This window comes from Sander lucioperca, chromosome 5 (genome assembly GCF_008315115.2).
Source record: "Sander lucioperca isolate FBNREF2018 chromosome 5, SLUC_FBN_1.2, whole genome shotgun sequence".
NCBI lineage: Eukaryota > Metazoa > Chordata > Actinopteri > Perciformes > Percidae > Sander > Sander lucioperca.
Window position 1 is genome coordinate 26,044,631 of NC_050177.1, and position 21,091 is coordinate 26,065,721.

Below are 21,091 nucleotides of genomic sequence, written 5' to 3' on the forward strand. Positions count from 1 at the left end.
ACTATTTTAAAGGGATATCCTCTCTGTTTGCCTCATGGATGTCTAAAACAGAACACACAGAAAATGACTAAAGTTTCTCCAAGACTCACTCAGTCCACGTTGATCATTTTTGAGTAAGTCAAACTGAGTCAAATTCATTAAAAACATATGTGTTAATGCTTGAAGACCTCACACCACAAACATCAAATCACTCGGTAGTTGCACTCATCTTACAATGATCCTTCATCAACGATTGCCATCTTTACCATGAACAATACTCATGAGTGGTGCTTGAAGATTAACTTAAAGCTTCAGTGCGTAACTTTTTGATATTAATGAACGTCCGTTACATTCAAGCCATTGCCAAATGAGTTGCTACAAAGCTAATTAAAAATGTCAGCTCCACACAACTCTTCTCTGTATTTCTATGAACAGAAGATTGTGTCGTCCGGCGGCTTTCCCGCCAGAAACTTGAGTGAAGATAAATAAATAGATAGAGAATAATAGATAAATACCTCTTCCGAAGAGTCCATCATGTTTTTTTAATCCTCCGTGTCCTCCTTGGCTACTAGCAACTGCGTGGAGGAGGGGTGGGGGTGGTGCGTGATCACCGAAGGCTTGTACCACATGGACGCGCCGACAGTGCTGTTATCATTACTTAGAATTCCTCATCGGGGCGACAGAAACTACGCACTATAGCTTTAATTACTATTTAGTCACTTAACGGACAGTAGGTTAGCACAGTTGTTTTAAAACAGTTGTTTGCAAATTTTTATGTCTAAGTTCACATCTCTGAGTACCTTTTTAATAAGTGTCCACAAGCAATTCCACCGAAATGACTTGATGCGTTCGGAAATATCACTGTAATAAAAGCAGATATGACCCGGCCCTTTGTTACACAGTGGTTAATAATGCGTGATAGGGATAGATAACTACATAATGGTTTATGTGTTAATATGAACTTTCACAATTGGTGTCATTTGCTTGGTTAGATTTTACAAAACAGTGGACTGAGTGAGATTGGGAGAAACTCCCAACGTAGGCTCCTCTGGAATGTTTTTTTTTTTTTTTTTTTAATTTGGCAGAGAAAGGGAAATGACAAAAGAAACATCAATAAGTAAAACTGGAAAATGTGAAAAAAAAAAAACATTCATAGAATTGTTAGCAAACTGACATCACCAACGTCAATGCTTAAAAATGAGCAGTCTGTAATAACCTTTCATACCTTCTTCAAACACTACCTTCGTCATTTCTTTCTTTTCTTCCTATACTTTAACTTTTCACCCCTCCGTGCTAACCGCAGATCACCCCTACATCTTCCCCATGTGAGCAGTTGTGTTTCCCCACCCTGGCTCTCTTGCACTCTAGCAGCGATCTCTCCCTGCCCTCACACTCCACATCATCCAGTAGGATCCTGACGCTGCGGTCTGCCTCCCCAAGTGCAGCCCTCTTCATCACGGCCAACGCCGTCGTGAAGCCGAGCTGTCGACACACCACAGTACCTGCTTTGCTGTTGAAAAGGTCATCGCAAACTGTCCCCCACTCACCACGGATAAAGATCTCCACTCTACCTCGATCTGACAAACCATCGGCGCTTACTAGTCGCACTGAGCCGACCCGCAGCCTTCTTCCTCCTCTTCCTCTCTTGTGACCGCGACCTCTTCCTCGAAGCCTCTTATATACTTGGTTACCCTCCCCTGCGCTTTCAAGCTTCTCTCCGAGCCACACCCTCTCTTCCTGTGATTTAGGTAGTGTTGTGTTGATTGGTGGTCTCTGGGGCTTGAAGCCTGATGCCGTGGGTTTCTGGCTCCAATATGGCGGCAGTGGTGTGGTCAGCGCTCCAGGAGGCTCAGGGTATCGTGCAGAGGTCAGAGCCATCTGCTGTCGTTTCAGGGATGTTGTGGATGGAGAAGGAGGATGTTGTGGTGAGGTAAAAGGTTGTGAGGTGGTAAAAGGGGCGTACTGCCGGGGTCTCCCGTGTCTCCTGGTTGGAGGTGTGGTGATGATTGGGGTTTGAGCAATCCTAGAGAAGGCTGCAGTCATGATGGTTGTGAGATAACCTGATGGAGAGACAGAATCACCCTCTTTATTTGAATATATGTAGTTTAACAATGTGTTAAAGATGCTTATATGCTAATTATGAAACTACTTCCAGCAGCTCGTTAGCTTAGCTTAGCATAAAAACAAAGAAAAGAGGGGGCTGGCTCTGTCCAAAGATAACAAAATCCACCTGCCAGCTTGTTAATTAAGATTTGGTTTCGGTTTCAGTTTTTTTTTTTGGTTTGGTTCTAACAGATTAAATCCAATGTCTAAAAGCATCCATGAAGTCAATGCGTCCGGCAAAAAAAATAAGTTATTTTTACACTTTGGTTTTGTACAAACAATATATACTACGTTGATTGGTGAGCTTTAAAAGGTGCTGTTAGCTGGATTTTGTTACCTTTGGACATCTGTTTCCCCCAGTTTCCAGTTTTTATGCTAAGCTAAGCTAACCGGCTGCTGGTGGTAGCTTCATATTTATCGTACAGATACGATCTTTTCATCTAAATCTCGGCAAGAAATCAAATAAGAATATTTTCTAAAATGTTCAATATATCTTTAGCTAGTACACCAAATTGTTCATTTGAGAACATGTTTTACAAAGCTCAGATTTCACAAAAGCCATTTAAAGCAATGTCATCCCTGAAGACAGGCAAAGGAAAGACATAAACACAGACACACAAAGATGAATGTCCAAACTGAAGCTGATGCAGAACCATTTATTCAAAATAAATAATGCCAAAGTACCTGATTTAATTTAAGGCACTGCAACACATAAATAAGCACCATTTATCCTGCTTTAGACTCCTGTACCAGCCAAAGAATATAATGCAAGAAATAAAGTTGCCACGTTCTCTAATTCCCCTACCTGAGTGAGTTTGACACAAGCTTGTGTGAAAGGCTCATGCTCACCTTCTACATCCGCAAAGGCAAATTTGCCCTCAATTTGCTTTCGGTCAGTAAACAGAACATGAGCAAAAGTTGAGACATTGGTACACTAACTAACTGTACTTCATATTAATTTTCCAACATAACATTTCCATTTTAGCATTTAATGAGGTGAATACTACTAATCTGTTGTGTCCTCTTCAGAGACGTAGCACATTTTATGTGTTTTTTTTTCTACTTTTCCAGTGCAAAGTGCAAAGACTGATGAGCATACATTTAATTTAGCCATTTTTATGGATTGTAAAAAGTTTTTTTCTAAATAAGGCTACTTTGCCACAAAAAAACATAGAATAATTTAAAATAAATATATTACATTCTCATTTAGTATAAATTAGACCTACTGGCTATTTTACTGTATTTTTTTATTTCCTCACTTTTAAGCATCTTTTAATTTTTAATTAAATTTTAATTTTCGATTTTCACCATGCAAGAAAATACCTGAGAGCTACTGTAGGTAGCTCATCTCTAACATACTGTGTAAGCTGCTATAAAAGATTACAGACTAGTTTATTTTCATTCTTATGCTGTAAAACTAGTATGGAGCTCTGAATAAATCATGCTATAATAGCCAGTTGTGAGCTATAATTAAGTTACTTTCTACCCTGCAGTATTTTAAACTGATGTACAGACCAAAAACTGGTTCAAAAAAGTAAAAAAAAAAAAAAAAAGGCCAAATCATATTTACATTAATCCAACTTAGCTGCCAAACTGTATTATTTCATATTTTCTATTTCTATATGATTGTTTGTAAAGGTGAGTCATAAGGCAGCCTGTAATTGACATTTGTAGCAACTAAGACTGCTGCAGCAATCCTGTGTAACTGTAATGTACAGTTTTCTAATTTAAAAGTGATTTGATTTGATCAAAAAGGCAAGTTATATAAATCATTGAAGGTAAGTAAATTGCACAGCATTTGGTTAATTTAGTATTAGCATGTTAAAATGTAAAGCAACAATAAAGCGCAGAAGAAGAAACCACCTGGTTTGACACTGGTGGCTTCACCACGCATCAAGACACATATTCGTGTAGGTTTAGCGGTGGGTTTAATGTTAGTCCTAACATTTGATTTAGTGGTTATGTAAAGAGTGGGCCTAGTGGTTGGGTAATCAGTGGAGCTGGCTTGGTAAACAGGTGCACCAGTAGGCCTACCAGTGGGTGTGGTTGTGGCGGGGGTTGTTGCCATGGACATCTGGACAGGTGTTGGTACGGTTGATGATTTTATTGTTGTTGCTGAGGTTGTTTTTATTGTTGTTGTTGCTTTTAAAGTTGGTTTTGTGGGCGCTGGTGGTGTTTTTCTCATTGTTTTTCTTGTTGTCTGTAATGTTGTTTTTCTTGTTGTTGCTTTTGTTGGTGGTGGTAGTGGCGTTTTTCTTATTGTTGTTCTTGTTGGCATTGGTGGTTTTATTATTATTATAGGTGACTTTCTTCTTGGTGGTGTTTTTGTTGTTGTTGTAGTTTTCCTTGTGGTTGTTGTGGGTACAGGTGTGGTGGTTGGCTTCTTGTTGATTACAAACTCTGCAAAGAAAGGAAGAAATAAAGACATTTGAGCAGTGTCAAAAAACCTATGCAGAATTTGATGTCCATACCGATGCACATTGACAAGATAATCAGAATTCTAGACATGATTATTTGATGAGGTTTTTACATTACATATAATTTAGCTGACCCTTTTATCCAAAGTGACTTACAATTGCTACATATGTCAGAGGCTGCACGCCTCTGGAGCAACTATTGATTAAGTGTCTTGCTCAGGGACACATTGGTTGATGTATCACAGTGGGAATTGAACCCAGATCTCCCACACCAAAGGCATGTGTCATTTCCACTGCACCATCACCACCGTTTTTTTGGTAGAGTACATATGGCTAAGAGTCTCATGTTTCTATAAAGAACAACAACAAACGAAAAATGGGAAAACACACTGACAAAACCAAAAGTGGAACAGAAGTTAACCATTTGCTTACCTTCTTTGGGGTAGAAGTGAATCAGTTTTCCTTTTATCTTAACAGGTGAAGGCTTGACGCTGCATTTTCCTGGTGCTGCTCGCCTATGTGGTCAGGAGAGAAAAAATAAGCACACACATGCAACCTATTACATCATTTTTGAGTTTTGAAGTAATGTTAGAGTATTCTAAGATCAGCTATTCTACTTTAACTAGAGCTAGACTGGACCACCTTGGTAGCCGAGTGGTTACAGCTTGTGTCACTTAACCGGTTTAATTACAGCTGGGGACCTTTGTTGCATGTCATACCCTTCTCTCTCTCCCCATTTCCTGTCTCTCCTTGGTAAATTGTTTGGGCTTATCACTGATACATTTGTATCCACGTATATAGCAGTCAATAAGCAATAAGAAAAATCAGTTTAGTTTAGTCCAAGTCTACGTACAGTAAGTCACAATGACCAATGTCCCCATTACTTGGGACCATCATAGCACTTTCACCTAACGGCCCAATCATAGTTCTACTTAGCTGATAGTTTCCTTTCTGCTAAAGTTTATACACTCACAACCTTCTTCAACCTCTACACCACACACCCCTGCAGGTATGATGAAAGTGGATTTATTACTGCAGTGATGTGTTGTAATGGTTAGCTACCTGGAAGGGTCAACTATCTTATAGATGACTCCTGCTCTGGCTGTGGCACTCGCAGCTCCTGTGGCTAAAAAATACAGTTCACCTAGAAAGATGGACAGAGGAAAGGGAGAGAGTGAGGCAGACAGAGATAGGTGGAGAGTAAAAGACAAAGAGAAACAGAGGGAGGTGTAATGAAGGTGGACAGCAGGGAGAATGAAAGGAGGGAGTGAATATTTACAATGAGTATGGATGAGACATAGAGCAAGAAAGAGGAAGAACAAAACAGAGATGGAACTTTTTAACTTTAATCTTCCCTGAGGCACTTTCAGGGGAGGGAGGAGATTGTTTAAGACCAGCAGCATGTGCACAACCCTCTCCCTGGTAAATCAGCAGTCTCTTTAATACAAACCAGATTTAAAGTCAAACTGAACCCTCTACTGGGTCCTTTTGGTGGCAATTTAACATTATTAATGATTCCACAATTTAAAAAATTACACTTTAGGAAACAAACTCTTTAATCATATAATTTAACTTTACATACATGTCCCACACCTCAATGACCTCATTAATGTTTTCTTTTAATTAAGCAATATATTGTATGTGATACAATGACTATTTCTTTGCATGTTGGTAGGTTCTTACCTGCTTCATCCTCAGCAAAAGAGATGATGTATTTGTAGTAACTGTTGATGAGTTTGGGGAATCTGCAGGTCTGGTCTCTTCCCATGCAGATCTCATTGTACAGCCACTCACCAGAAGTAACATTCTCCTTTAGAGACATCAGACGCCTAAACAGAAACAAACAGCACATAAGCATAAATATATATAATATGCATCTCCATAAATACTTTCATATACATGCATGTTTACCATAAATATGAAATCCAGCCTGTGTAAAATCGCTCAATATAAGTGCAGATTATTGCACTCCTTATTAAAAATGTTGTGTTTTTCCAGCCACACTTACTGTAATACTTGATGTTGCATTGACTTCACGAAAGAATTGAAGGAAAAGGTGCAGCTAAAAAATCCTCAATCAAAGGACAAAGACAGATCTATATAATCTATTTTTTATTAGGCTTTGTATTGTAATGATGTTGCAATTACGGCTTCTACAAACTGGATCCTGGGTCTCTGCAGTTATTGGCGAGAATTTGTCTCAACAAAGTTTAGATTTAGAAATTACACAGAAACACTAACCCACTCATAAAATCCCCGAAGATGTAGAGTCCGTTGAGGTTGGGCATCTGACAGCCTCTGTAGATGTATCCTCCCGTCACTGATTTGCCCAACTTGTGGGGGTAGGCAAAGATAGGCAAGATGTCATCTAGACATAGACATAGAACAACACACCAGTTTATCACCATAACAAGAAGACAAAACTATAGCGACATACTGCTGTAAATATGCACCATATTCAGAGGCATAATTTTGAAAAGTCACTTGAGCCCACAAACTTAAACTAAATTAAAATTAGCTAAAGTTATTGTTAAGAGACTTTCACAGCCTTCAACAATGACAGTACATATAGTATAATGTAAAAAATGTAATCCTTTTCAGTAGTGTCAATTGCAAAAAGTGAACATGAAAAAAGTGAATGACAGCAGTCCTCACCTAGCGAGGAGTTGTGACAGAGTTTGCGATCATAGCAGCTGAAGCCTTCTTTGGCCCTCCATCCATAGTTGCCTCCTTTAAACATGTATTGACAAAGTTAGTGCAACTTCTCAGGGAAAGAACTATTGTACCATTCTTTCTAAATGGAATTGCTTCACAATCATAGAGTCTATGTTCACAATACAGTAAATATACTGTGAAAAACCTTTGGACTTGCAAAACTATTCGACTGTAATTAGATTTATTTCATGCCCCTTTCAGGTTTCTACGTAATCAGATCACATTCACCCTAATTGTTAGGGAGAAGACTTAAGCTATGATGTCTGACTCACTGTCTGCGTGGTCTTTGAGAGAACAGTTTTATATGACATGAGGATGAGTAGATAATAACACCCATCTCATATGAGTGTACCATTTCTTATGAAAATGTGAAAAGAATCTTGAACACTGAAAATTCAGTAAAAGCTCTCTCTAAAGTAAAATGTTGCTTCAAACTAAAATCACCATACCTTTAACAATAAGGTCCACCTCTTCATATTTGTTCTGGCCTACGTCACCACAAAACATCCTGCCTCCGCCCCGGCCTGTAGCGGGGTCACCACGGTCAATGGAGCAACGCCACATATTGCGAACGCCAAAGGCATAAATCTCTGCACAGAAAGAAAAAAATACATTTACATATTGACACAAATAGCACACATCCCTTGTGAGGCTGCATACAGAAACCAAAAAGGCATATACTATTTCTGGAATGAAAATGTTGCATCTGTCGTAGCCTTAAGACATGTTTTTTTTTTTTTTATTATTGTATTTCAAAATGGCAGTGTTTACTGAGTTATGTTTTCCTCTGTAAGAGAAGGACAGTCCCACAGCAGTCACATATTATGTGTGCTCATTAGAAAAGCCAAAACAAAGTCTCATTAATATTTACTATTGTGCTATTGATCTTAAATATTCCATTCATTTTAAATGTGACCGGACACAATTATTCCACAGATATAGAACATTTTAAGAGATTTACCGGGCCGTGCTTCTTTTTCTCTCAAGAATGGGTTATCTGAGGGGATGCTGTACGGGGGGCCATCATCATTGTTGTCAACATCAACACGCAGCACCTTGCCGAGGAGTGTTGACCTATATTCAACAGAGTAGACGAGAGGATTTAGAGAGGCTTCAAGACTGAGGTGACTGAGTGAGTGCTCTTTTTAGGCAGATATTAAAAAGACCTTGACCTGTTTATTTTTCTTTCCAACATATGTTTCACCTTTGACCTTACACTCTCCCGTCATCCTCTTTTTCTACTTCTTGCAACACACCTCATCTTCCTCTGCATTAACTTCCCTGCTATTTATTTTCCATTTATTTTCTCTCTTTCCCATATTCATTGTTCTTCATAATGTCTTCCTCTACATCCAACTTTCCTATCATTGGTTACTTTCCCTCACCTTTCTCTCTGTCCATCCATTTGAACTAAATCTCTAAGTTTGTCCTTTATCCCTTTCTCCATTTTCCTTTTTCTCTTCTCCTCTCTCATTTACTGTGTACCTTTCTCCTCCCTATGCCCTGGTCGCTCTCTCCATATACCCCTTTTCCACTCATTCCAATCCTTCCTTTCACTCCCTCTCCCTCACTCTCCCTGTCTCTCTCTCTTTCCTCCACATACCAGTGTGTGGCAGTCTGCAATGTGTAGTGTCAATATTAGACTTGGCAGGCGGCATCCTCCCTCATTCCCAGAACAGCTAATATGGCCTGTCAACAAAACCCCTCAGAAACAGCTAAAGGGCCAAACTATAACCGTCTGGAGAAAAGCTGTCAGCATCTCAGATAAACCTCGCTAAATGTCAATGTCATTCACCTGCTGCTGATAAAATTCATCAGAGGGCTTCCCCAGTCAGCCACAGTTCTGATCAGATTTTTGGGCTGGTTTTGAGATAAACACCATGGGTATTCCAGTTTAGCTTTAACCTCTCTGAGAACTTAAACCTTTTTTTTGTTTTTGTTTTGGCATGAAGCTGCAATATTAAAGGTGCTGTAGGTAGGATTGTGAAGATCCAGGACTTAGCAAAAGAATTTGAACATCGACAACTTCTCAGTCCCTCCCCCCTTTCCGCTAAAGGCCAAAATGGTCTCCTAAGCCCCTCCCCCCACAAGAGAGAATGAATGCGTGTGCATGAGCAGTGATTGACACACAGTTAGACACCCCCCCTGGCCCTGATTGGTGGATCTGAACAGGGAGCTGTGGATTTTTGCAAATCGCACTACAGGCTGTAGGTGGTGCCAGAGGAGCCGGATTTTTTTTTTTTTTAAATTAACTGCGTCATGTAGTTCTACTGGAACATAGGGTCAGTTTCAGCAAATATGACAGAAAGTTAGTTTTATAAGTCTTACCCACTGCATCTTTAATTTAATTGTTTTAAATGTTTACCATAGTCCAAGTATTTTTTAGCTCCACAATTCACAGTGTAACTCTATTATGCATGACATCATGGAGCATTGTTCATTGTGTATACAGCAAATGAGCAGTAATAGTTGCACTTCCTACCTTGTTGTCCTTTGGCTGTAATTAACATTTAAGCCACTGAGAGTTGATCAAATGAAAATAGAGAATGACAGTTGTAGCTCATAGCTAAATGTAGGGCAAGCCTTCATTACTGTGGAAAAAACACACATAATAGCATCCACATGTACATTTGCACATACATACAGACACAAACACACATCCCCTTGAGATACAGTTAGCCTATCTATCCTGTACAGGTCCTTATACTGTAAAGGTCATGTGGTTTGAGAGGAGAGTAAAGTTTACCAACACAGTAAAATACACATAATGCCCTGCAGTCCCTTTTAATACAAGCTCCTTTTATAAACTCTATGTGCACTGCTCTTGGCATAAACACATCCTGCCACCTCTCCTTGACTTTGACTGTTGGAACTCCCATTGGCACATGCCTGCTACCAGATACTGATGTGGTTTATTCTTTTATTTTTAGAGAACAATTGCACATACATTATGAAGTGAAACTCTACATTCAGTCCACCATTACTTCATGTCTATTATTGGAAACATATGTCCCTCCTGATCTTTGGAAAGTTCATGCACTGCTCCTGCAATAATCTTTGCTGACATGCTTACATCCAGCCCTGTTAATTCAATTACACAGTCCCTTCCAAAAGTCTTCAGCACTTTTATATTTCATTATAATATAGACATAATTGAGATCTTCTCCATAAACCCTCTAGAATATACAAAAAGTTAATTATTGCAATCCTAATTAAAGAAGTGTTCTACAGGGCATATAAAGAATACTTTTTTGTGATAATTTGTGTGCACAAATTACAAATATGTACTGTTGGAATGATAATCTGTGTTATATGAGCAGGTTCCCAGCCCAGCAAGATCCTTAGTTTATGGGAATTTCCATAAGTGGAAGATAACCTGTCTTTAAAAAGCCATAATTTAAAGTTGCAACAGAGTAACGTCAGAGTCTCCACATCTTTGAAGTCTACCTTCTCCATAACTTTTCATTAGACTTAACTGGAATTTAATTAACGGGAACTCCTTTAGGCAGAACTGCCTGATTTTAAACAGACTTTGTTATTTTTTTAATATATGTTTATGCAGCCAACAGCGGCAAAATTTTCTATGATGAGCACCTTTATCATTTAAAATTTTAACAACCTCTGAGAGTAATCAAAAGGATGTGCTTATCTTACTTTGGTATATCATTTTTTTTTATTACATATAAGGCTGAAGCTTTGCAAGGAGAATGATTTTTCAAACCATTACAGGTCAAACTTCTCCTGTGCTCACATAGATGTGCAGCTCATTTTCAGGTTGGCTGTTGTAGATGAAAAAACATTACAACGACTTGCGACTTGAGGAATTTAATGTGACTTGTTAGGAAATACTGAAGGCAACATAATCAAGCACCTACATTTGTTAAATTATTCTTACTTGTTCTGTGAGTTGCCAAACTTTCCAAATGGGTCCCCAGCTCGGCCACCGTCACCAATGAAGATGTACAGGTACCCGTCATGGCCAAATAGAAGCTGTCCTCCATTGTGATTGGATGCTGGCTCTACCACCTCAAGAATAGTCCTAAACCAAGAAGTACAAGTACCAGAAGTTACAAATATCCTATTACTAACTACTACTAACAACTAGTCAATGTCTATCAACACAAATCTAAAAAAAACTCTCTCTCTTTGTTTTCACTTGTGTTTCTCTGACTCTGAACTTCTCTGCCCACCTCTCAGAGGAGTGGTCTAGTTGGTTGTCATCATGTGCTGACAGTGTGAACTCGCTGATACGTATTCTCTCCTCCTTCTTGACAGACACAGAGTAGTACACATAGGCTTTTCTGACTGTGGTGATCCTATGCATGGAAAAGAAGCAGAAGAAGTCATACTTTACACAACCTGTTGGCACAGTGGCATTTTCCCTTGAGAATTATGCAAAACCTTACTGTTAATGTCTCTACATTATCATGAAAGTATGAACCTTGGATGTAGGGCTATGCAGAGGAATCCCCTCTCGTCTCCAGCCCACGGTGATGTGAGGACAGCATGGGTGAGGTTGAGGAAAGGACGGTCGATTCTAGAGCCGTTGGCCAGATACACCCACACATAACCCAGCTGCTCCGCCACAAAGAATCGATGAGTCCCATCATTTGCGTGAATCATGGCCACGGGGTTACGGAGCCCGTTGGCAACCTCCTGCAAACACAGCTCCAGACATCCTTTGGGATCCTCACTTACCAACCCCAAGTTAGCATTTAGAGCTAGGGACAGAAAAGTTTATACGAGAAATGAGAAGTGAAGCCAGGAGTAAAACGGTACTGTTAATGGATCTTTATAAACACACAAAAACAGAGAAGGGTTTTAAGGGGGTGTATTATTAAAGTGTCAGTGTGCCTGAGACTTGATTAGTAGCCTACAACTTCCTTTCTCCAGGTTTTAAAAATCTATATTCAGCAAATACAACCTACTGCCAGACTACAGACCAAAACAAGATATATGTATATATATATATATATATATATATATATATATATATATATATATATATATATATATATCTATCCAGGCAATCACCTAGTTTTCTAACTATGCTTCTTACATATATAATATAATATGTCTTCAAATCATGCTTTTACCATACAGTCTACCTTACGAATCATAATTAGACTGTCTTGTTAGTGCAAGTTGAGGTTCTTGCCACTGGGAATTTAGACTTTCTTTTTTCTATGACAACCTTTTTGTTCATGTTGGCTGTTTATGTAAATAGAAGTAATAGAGATAAGTTTATCTTCTGAGTTTTTCCTCAACTCAACCTCACAATTAGATCAGACGAGTGTTCGTGTGTGTGTGTGTGTGTGTGTGTGTGTGTGTGTGTGTGTGTGTGTGTGTGTGTGTGTGTGTCTGCTGCTGAACATAAACATATGTCCCCATACCTGCATTTGTCAATACATTCGGATAGCAGTACTGTTTATCCTTCAGCTCCAGAAAGTTGCAGAACTTTCTGCGATCTTCTTCTATTGTTGCAGTCATGTTGGCAAACTGCTGCGGCCCCCCCGACTCCTCCAGGAGGAGGCTGAGCGTGTACCGACACTGCTGCCAGTAATCGGAGCAGTAATCACCGCACATTCCAGGCAGCATCCGCATTGGAGTGTTAGCATCCTCAGCATCATACAGGTGGGCGGCGTATGGAGAACACTCCTGCAAAAGATGATTAAACAACAAAAAAATTGAAAATTCTCTTATAATTAAGGTTACGAGGAAGCCATGAATGCAGACGTTTTTGTCACTCTGTGTAGATATTTTTCAGTGTCTATACTATTAACATGTCTTTAAGCCAATGTGTTTATCTCAGAGGTAAAGTTAAGGACATGTATGGATCACATAAATATAGAATTTGTGCACTTATTCCACCGCAGCTCCTCACCGCCTTACTATGACTGGTCAGGCCTAGGTAATACACAGGCTGTCTGAGTGCAGTCTGGTATAAATGGATCCCAGGAAGGTCCAGTCAGTTATTAAGTCACAACCACACTGTCCACACCCAGAATGGTAAGCTGCAGGCACAGGCAGGCACGACAACCAAACCATTATGTGGTCGACTGGTGCTCTTTCACTCAATGCCAGATCATCTCTTAACTGATCATCACCAGGAAACGGAACCCAAAGCACAAAAAGCACAAGATCACTCATGAAATGTTTGGCAGAATACAAATCTGAACAACCAACTGACTAGATGGTTAACTGATCCAAGGCTTCCGGTTGCGGTATTTGTGTTTTGTGTGCCTAATGCCCATTGATGAGTTCATTTTTCCAAAGGAGGTTTTTGGCATTTTAGCAAAATAAAAAGTAACTGGATGCAACAAGTTTAAATAATTTAGCACACATCAGAAGTACAGTGTACCCCTTGAAAGCAAATGTGCTGTTGTCCCTAATATCACACCTACACAGGCAAACTGTGTGTGGGACACTGAATGTGTGCTTGTACTGTACCTGGATCTACTGCTCATAAATCATTTGCACTTTTATTTCTTTGTGCGTGGCAAGCTAAAAAATTCCCATTAACCATGACACATTATTAATTATGAATACAATATAGAGATGGAAAAAGAAGAAACGTATATGTCCATGGGTCTGAGTGTTATGTGACTCCAAGTTTGTTACACATGTCTGTGTGTTATTCTTTTATACTCTTTCTGACATGTTTCAGTTTATGTCAGGTAGTCCTATTAATTTAGTTTTAATGTGTCTTTGTAACTGGAAAATAAATGTACAGACCTACTGATTTCCTGATTGTTTTATTGTGCAAGTAATCATTCATAATGACTTGTAGTATGACCATACTGAATGTAATAGCATATACAGTAAGTCATTTCCGCATGATAATATACTGTATAACAGATAGAATTCCTCCTCTATTCCTGTCCACCCTCGAGATTTGCTCTTCCCATATCATCCCAACGACACAATGTTGAGCCTGCCAGAACCACAGGACTTGTGTGTATTTTCAGGTGTTTTCTTGGTGCTCCGTGTTAAGGAGGTTGTGTTCTCGGTTCGGTTTGTTGGTTTTGTTGGTTTGTCCACAGGATTACTGAAAAACTACTGGCCCAATTTTCATGAAACTTGGTGAAAGGTTGTAGCATGGGCCAAGGAAAAAAACATTACATTTGGGAGTGGATCCGAATCACAGGCAGATACACAAATTATTTTTCACTTTCATTAACTTTGCGAAATAGGGCATGGTCTTGGTGGAGGTCTGCACTCTCCGAGTAGCCTTCTTATTTAATATATTTTAGATCTGGCGTTGTTTAATCCCTTTAGTTAAGCAATAACTATTTATGTTTCTGGCTTTGTTTTATTTTGTCTTCATGCAACTTCAGCTGCTGTTCCACCTCAATACAAACCCTAAAATGAACCAATGCTAAAAATAATAAATAACAAATAAATCGTTATTGACCAAAAAAAAATGAAGAGAAGCTAACTGTAACTTTGTTAAATCACATGAAAGTACATTGGGCAAAGATCAGAGCCTTCCTGGGAACAGTTTAGCAGGGCAAAACAAAAGCTGTTTTCAGTCTGAGCTGCTGGTTCTGGTAATGACAGCAGTTTCTAGAGCAATGTGGAGCAGATGGAAGCCTCATTGACCGAATTCATAGTGCTTCCTACTGTTTGATGTATCTTCTTTATTGTGCAGTAGGACACTGTATAGTAAAGAAGCAAGAATCATGCCAATGTTTCATATTAAGTCTGATAGTGTTTTATTCAGGAAAATGGGAGACATCTATGTAAAGTCATCAGTGATCTATGGCTACAATGTATTTACTTCTCCTGTTTGACCCACTGAAGTTGAAATACCAGCTATTGTCAGTTCTGTTTTTGGCTCCTACTATAATAGGGTAGGATAAATGCATTTAAGTGGGAACAGCTGTTCCCTAACAATGCAGCCACTTCAAACTACTATAATTTGGTGGTAAAGCTGTACAGTTCAGAATAAACTGAAATTCTGTAAATAAAAATTCAGTTGTCTGCCTTCCTGACTCCCCATACTGCACTGAAAAGTCTAAATGGTGGTTTTTAAAAAATATATATATTCAACAGAGTCATGGCAAACAGATGGCTGGTAAATGTGTGAACCTGGACCCCCAGAGAGAGCGGGGTAAAAGACAAAGTGAGATGAAGAAAAAAATGAGAAGAGATGTGACTGTGCCTTAACTTTTCTACAACAAATGGTCCTGATTTAACTAAATCATAGCTGGAGTCAGTTACTGAGTGAATGCAGTAACTAGTAGCCTCAGTAGCTGTGATTGTGGTGAGAGAAGAAAAAGAAAAAAACATTAGATTGTTGGATGCTGTGGTCTTGAAGTGGCCTTAGGTGGGTTTTGTTGTTTTTTATTTTAATTGTGAAATATACTCTTATTAAAAATACAGTTATAACACACACACATTTCTAATTTTCTAATACAGTTGCACAAACTTTTCAACTTCAGTTTCAGTCTTGGAGTTTATTGAGCTCTGTTTTTAGGTTTCTCTTCCTGTTTTTCAGTTTCATCAGAGCCTCCCTCTATCTTTATTTATTTTCACTGCTTTTCTCTCTATATCTATCTGTCTTGCTTTTCCTTTCCTTCTCTTCTCTCTGTGCCCCTCTCTTGCTTGAACTTGATATAACGTATCCTGTACCCCTGGCCAGAGGAGGAAATGATTGTTTGTTTGGTCAGTTGAGCTCAGGGATGATGACAATCTCCCTCCTGTCTCCCTGACACGTCCATCTATCTGTCTCTCTCTCTTCACTGTCTCTCTGATATCAGTGCAGGAAGCTCTTGCAGCACAGCTGTAACAGAGGGCTCAGTGTGGTGGGTTTAGCCAGGATAAATACCTTGGCAGTGGGTTGATTTGACCACCTCCAGGGAATCTCTTACCTCAAACAACACAAAGTGGGTCTGAGTGGGGCTCCAAAGAAGATTTTTATCTTTTATTGAAATATTTAAAACTCAAAGAACAAACAGCCACACCGCTCAGTGCTATAGTCCACATTTTTTGACTAACCCTTTAGTAAAAATGTCTGTTTACTTTGAAGATAATTGATTGGATTGGATCTGTCACTGTCTTAACATAGCGTATGATGCATTAAACTGCCAGGAAGTCTTTCAGTTAGTTTTTTGCATTATTTGAGTGTGTGATTTTTAAGTGTTATTTACGGGTTTGTTTTGGCTTCTGCAGAATCAAGATTTTATCTGAGGTAGCCTATACATGAGCCAGGACAAATTTGTGCTGCACCTATCATTCAATTTGCACTCACCATCTGCATGAAGTTAGTGTCTGAGGTGCAAAGCCAGCATCTGATTATGCAATCAGTATGTTGGACTGGCTTTAAGGCCAGTAAAGGAGAGGTGGATCTGTTTAAAATTAGCATGCTCAGAAAAGAAATGGAAACGTAGTGATGGTGAAATAGAAATACAACAACATTCCCAAACACTAACAAAGGCCACAATCACAGTTGGGAGAAGGTGCAGTATTTGTGATTCTACGGTAATGCTGATACAATGATCACAGTAACACTTAACTTAAGAAAGTTTGATAGCAATATGAGTCATTGCTTTTAATGTTCTGTCCTCACAGTTTACATTGTTGCCCTCAGGCCGGCGCTTTAGGGCACTACCCAGGGAAAAAACGCTATTCAAAGTCCGTTATTCCGTCTGCTATCAGACTTTTAAATATAGACAATAGTCTCTGGAAGGAGCATCCCTGTTTTGTTTTCCTGAGGTGTGAGTTGCTTGTGATCAACTTATTTGGGAACCTGATTTATGTATCTGTCATTCTGCTTCATGGTCTAGAGTCCAGCTAACTCATGCCTATGGCTGTCTCTTATGTGGGAGAAGATACTATGACAAAGTTTTCCAGGAATCTGGAAGGGAAGAAGCATAGTTTACTCTTTGCGGATTTACTTTCACACATGAGCAAATGTAAGCAAATGAGTGTGTGCTGTGCTTTGCATATTTTATCCCATATGTGCCACTGTATCAAAAATGTACTTTCAAAGTTTTCCCTTAAAGGATTTCCTCTGGATTTAGTTGCAATGTTTCAATCAAACAGTCAATTTATGTTCTTTATTTCAAACCAAGTAAAAAGTTTATTGCACTGCATTATTTGGCTTGTTTAGGTTCATACAACACATGAACAATACATAGTCTGTGGTTTAGCTCTCCAAGCATGGGTAAGTGCTGTCTAACAGATGCCAACCTCACCATGTAGCCGTTAAACCACAATGTGTTGATTACTGTTGAGGTGTCTTACTGACGAACCACACCACAGTTTTGTTTAGAGGGAGAGTTGGAGAGTTGGATTTCAGAGTGGTGGTTATAATACTGCTCACTGAAATATAAATTATACTATTATTACCTGACAAAAAAACAGAGGAAAAAGAAATTTAAATAAACTGCTCAATGCACACTGTGCTCAACTTTAAGACGTCTTACGGTGTAATACCTTGGATGCAAAAACCAGGTTTCCAAGTTGGAACTGCAAACATCCGCAGCCAAATTTACACCTTGCATGAGAGACATATTTAGGTTAAAAAAAATATGGGACTGTAGTCACTACTGTAGTCACTACACAAAGTAGCTACACTAACACATAGTGGAAACGATTCATGTGAATCCCACTGTAAAAATGACTTTAGCAGGTGACAGGTGTATATTTCCAGTATATTAGTATAGTTTCAGTTAAATACTCAAATGCAATTAATTACAAACATTATCCCTTGAACATCTGGATGCCCAGGATAAGAAGAGCATAGCCACATAATCAAACATAATTATAATGATTCAAATAATTAAATGTTTTGCTTACCTGGCAGAGGATGCTGCGTATGTACTTGGCACAGGTCATATAACCTGAATGGTCAAAATTGTCCATGATGGTGTAAAACTTGACTGATATCGCCTCATCTTTTTCCAGATCACAGCATCCAAATTTAGAATACTCCTTACAGAAGACCAGTGGCTGCCGGGGCTCAAACGGAGGCTTGTAGTCCAGACACTGGGGGTGACAGCACCCCCACAAGACATGGAGGAGCAACAGCAGGACCAGAAGAAGGAGGTGAGGGAGGACAGCGTGATGCAAATTACAAGTTTGTAGGGTCATGGTGTGAAAATGCTGTATTTCAGTTCAGTGTAGTTTGGCTCTTGACCCAGTAATTCAGCAAATCAAAGCACTTTGGATTTGATATTACACTATAATGTATGAGATGAGTGAAGCCTTGTTGTTAGACAATGCACATGTTACTTTGCCACCGGCATCTGTCAAGCACAGGTATGAGACTCAAAGTTAGCTTTTCTGAAAGAGTTTGGAGATTTGGATGTCCTCATGTGATGTCCTGGTCACTGCAGTTTCAGGCAACCCCATGTGTGTGTGTGTGTGTGTGTGTGTGTGTGTGTGTGTGTGTGTGTGTGTGTGTATCAAACACACTGACCATCCAGCATCACACCTGCCTGCAAGTTGACCAGAGACCTACAAGGCGCTCAGAGTCCAGGCATTATGCTTATACGGCAAGTAGGGGTCAAACTGATCCAGGTCCAGTGAATTCTTTTGATGATGAGGAGATCTACAGTGCAGCTGTCCGGGTGGTGTGTGGAGGATGGCAGAACTAATGTCCCAAGGTCCTGTTCATGTGGAGAGTTTCAGTTCTTGTCACTACAGTAGTATCATATCTGCAAAAAACATCTGTGGATCACAACACAATTTCTTGAAAGAAAGAAAGTGTCCAAATCTAGTTACTGAAACTCCATTTCCATCAAAAATAAGTTATTTGCTGGATGCTCAGCAATCCTCAAAAGAAAGCAGTCACATTGCTAAGAAGTAATCCAGCAGGGACGGAAATTTAGACTCGCACCTTCAGCCAAAGTTTCTGCAAAATATTTACTTCCAGCTTTAAGTCACTTGAAGAGCCTCGCTGTCTTTGCTCTGGACATGTGCTCACTTGCTGCAGCCGACATGAGCCATACATACAGAGAGCAGGAGAGAGTGAGAGAGAGTGAGAGAGGTTCTTTCATTCAGAGACAGAGCCACGCTGCAGAACTTAGCTTAGTTCCCTCCCTCCTTGTTCTTTCCTCCTCCTCCTCTCTTCTTTTCATTTGCTCTTTCACTCTCCTACAAAGACACAGGCATTCCTTCCCATAGCATGTGGTCTATATTGCCCTGAAGTTGCAACTTTCCAACTCTCCTCCCTCCCGGCTCTCCCCTGTTCAGCATTCCCAGACCTCCTTTCTGTCTCTGCCGTTTCCAGACAGTGTGTGTGTGTGTGTGTGTGTGTGTGTGTGTGTGTGTGTGTGTGTGTGTGTGTGTGGTCAGATAAATCAGGACGTGTGCTGGAAGTAGAGACCAATGGATTCTCCAGGCACAAATCCAAATCTTTGGTTTAAAGAGCAGAGCTGGCCAACATTTAATTGCATTGCTTCAAGTATTTGTAGCTGCATTATCTTCCTCTTGAATCAGCATAGAAAACAGTCTAACAAATAACTTTAAATATTATAAGCACGTACAGTATGTGCTCTTTATTACACTGAATTTGGATTTTGTCATTTTCTAATAACTTAAAGCAGCTTTAATCAATATTTTTATTTTAATACTGGATCACATCAGAACCAGAATCAGGTTTATTCCCAATTAGCTTTTCACATACAAGGAATTTGCCTTGGTATTAACGGTCATAATAAGCATAGCAAGAGAAAAGAAAAAGAAACAAGTACTGCAAGTACTTGCAAGAATCTTGAATATAAATTAGAAATTTAAAATAAAAAATGTGTAAAATATATTTGTTCAAAAATGTAAAGAGCTATACAGTGTTTAAAAAAAGAGGATAAAACACTGCTGTGTGTGTGTGTGTGTGTGTGTGTGTGTGTGTGTGTGTGTGTGTGTGTGCGTGCTTGCGTGCGTGTGTGGGACAGTCTCATGTTTGTGTGTGTGTATACCGCTACCATCTGTGTCTCATTATTGCCAGCCACCTTTCAGATCAGAGAGTGACTCCCATCTGGCTGTCTGTCAGACACTTTATCACTCTACACTCACAGATAGAAACATAATCTACAGCCAGACGTTCCCTAGATTAAAAAGATCGATGGGCACTTTATCATGTTATGTAACTTCATGGTTCATTACAGTTCTCATAGATTAACATGACAGCGTGTTGGTAAATGTACACTTTCTGAAGTTGTTTTGGAATCTGATTAGTATAATAGACAAATACACCAAAACCACAAGCTTTCTAGTTTACTCTTTATAGTGGATTCCCCATGTTATTAGCAGTTTCTGGTGGTTCAACACACACATGATAACTGCAAAATGCAGTTCTAAAGTTGTTAATTAAGTTAATCACATATGGAATGTCAGTATATCAATACTTAACCACAAGCTTTATGACATAGTGAGAAGAGTATCTAAATATTTTTGGAGCTTTATGCTGCTGTTTACATCCGAAAGTAAACAAAGTTATGAAGCCATGAGAAGATCAGCTAAAACAAGATCAGACTTGTGCCACGTAAGAGCTGAAAAACATGCAGCAAGCAGTGTTTATTCTTGTAAAATGTGCGAATCTGTAGAATGACTGAGTCAGTGAGTCAGTCTTTACGGGAAAACACACACACACGCACACACACACACACACACACACACACACACACACACACACACACATAAACACAACTGTGCTATCAAAGCAACTGAGCACACTGACTCTCAGACTGTGTCTTTATCTTTGCTTTCTTCTCTTACACACACATAAGTGAGCAGTTGTTGCTGCAAATCTTAAGGTCATTTTCTAGCAATGAGTTCACCCTTAGTCATAACACACACTCACACGTACACACTTTCATTGCCATAGTACATACTTTTTAAAGTAGTTGCATTCTGTCATAACTACTCCGGGA

General features: G+C 39.3%; 1 protein-coding gene across 1 annotated transcript; it reads right to left on the reverse strand.

Annotated features, from left to right (window-relative positions):
* Positions 1-595: 595 nt before the first annotated feature.
* On the reverse strand, positions 596-19,417 carry si:ch211-136a13.1 (HHIP-like protein 1). Its single transcript, XM_031297275.2, has 14 exons — positions 18,018-19,417; positions 12,608-12,872; positions 11,656-11,935; positions 11,405-11,530; positions 11,110-11,253; positions 8,176-8,288; positions 7,664-7,804; positions 7,155-7,229; positions 6,741-6,867; positions 6,183-6,328; positions 5,562-5,643; positions 4,932-5,014; positions 4,117-4,482; positions 596-2,039 (listed from the first exon to the last, which is right to left on the reverse strand). Exons 1-14 carry the CDS (start codon positions 18,309-18,311, stop codon positions 1,273-1,275), a joined length of 3,009 nt encoding a protein of 1,002 aa, XP_031153135.1. The 5' UTR covers positions 18,312-19,417; the 3' UTR covers positions 596-1,272.
* Between the last annotated feature and the right edge of the window lie 1,674 nt (positions 19,418-21,091).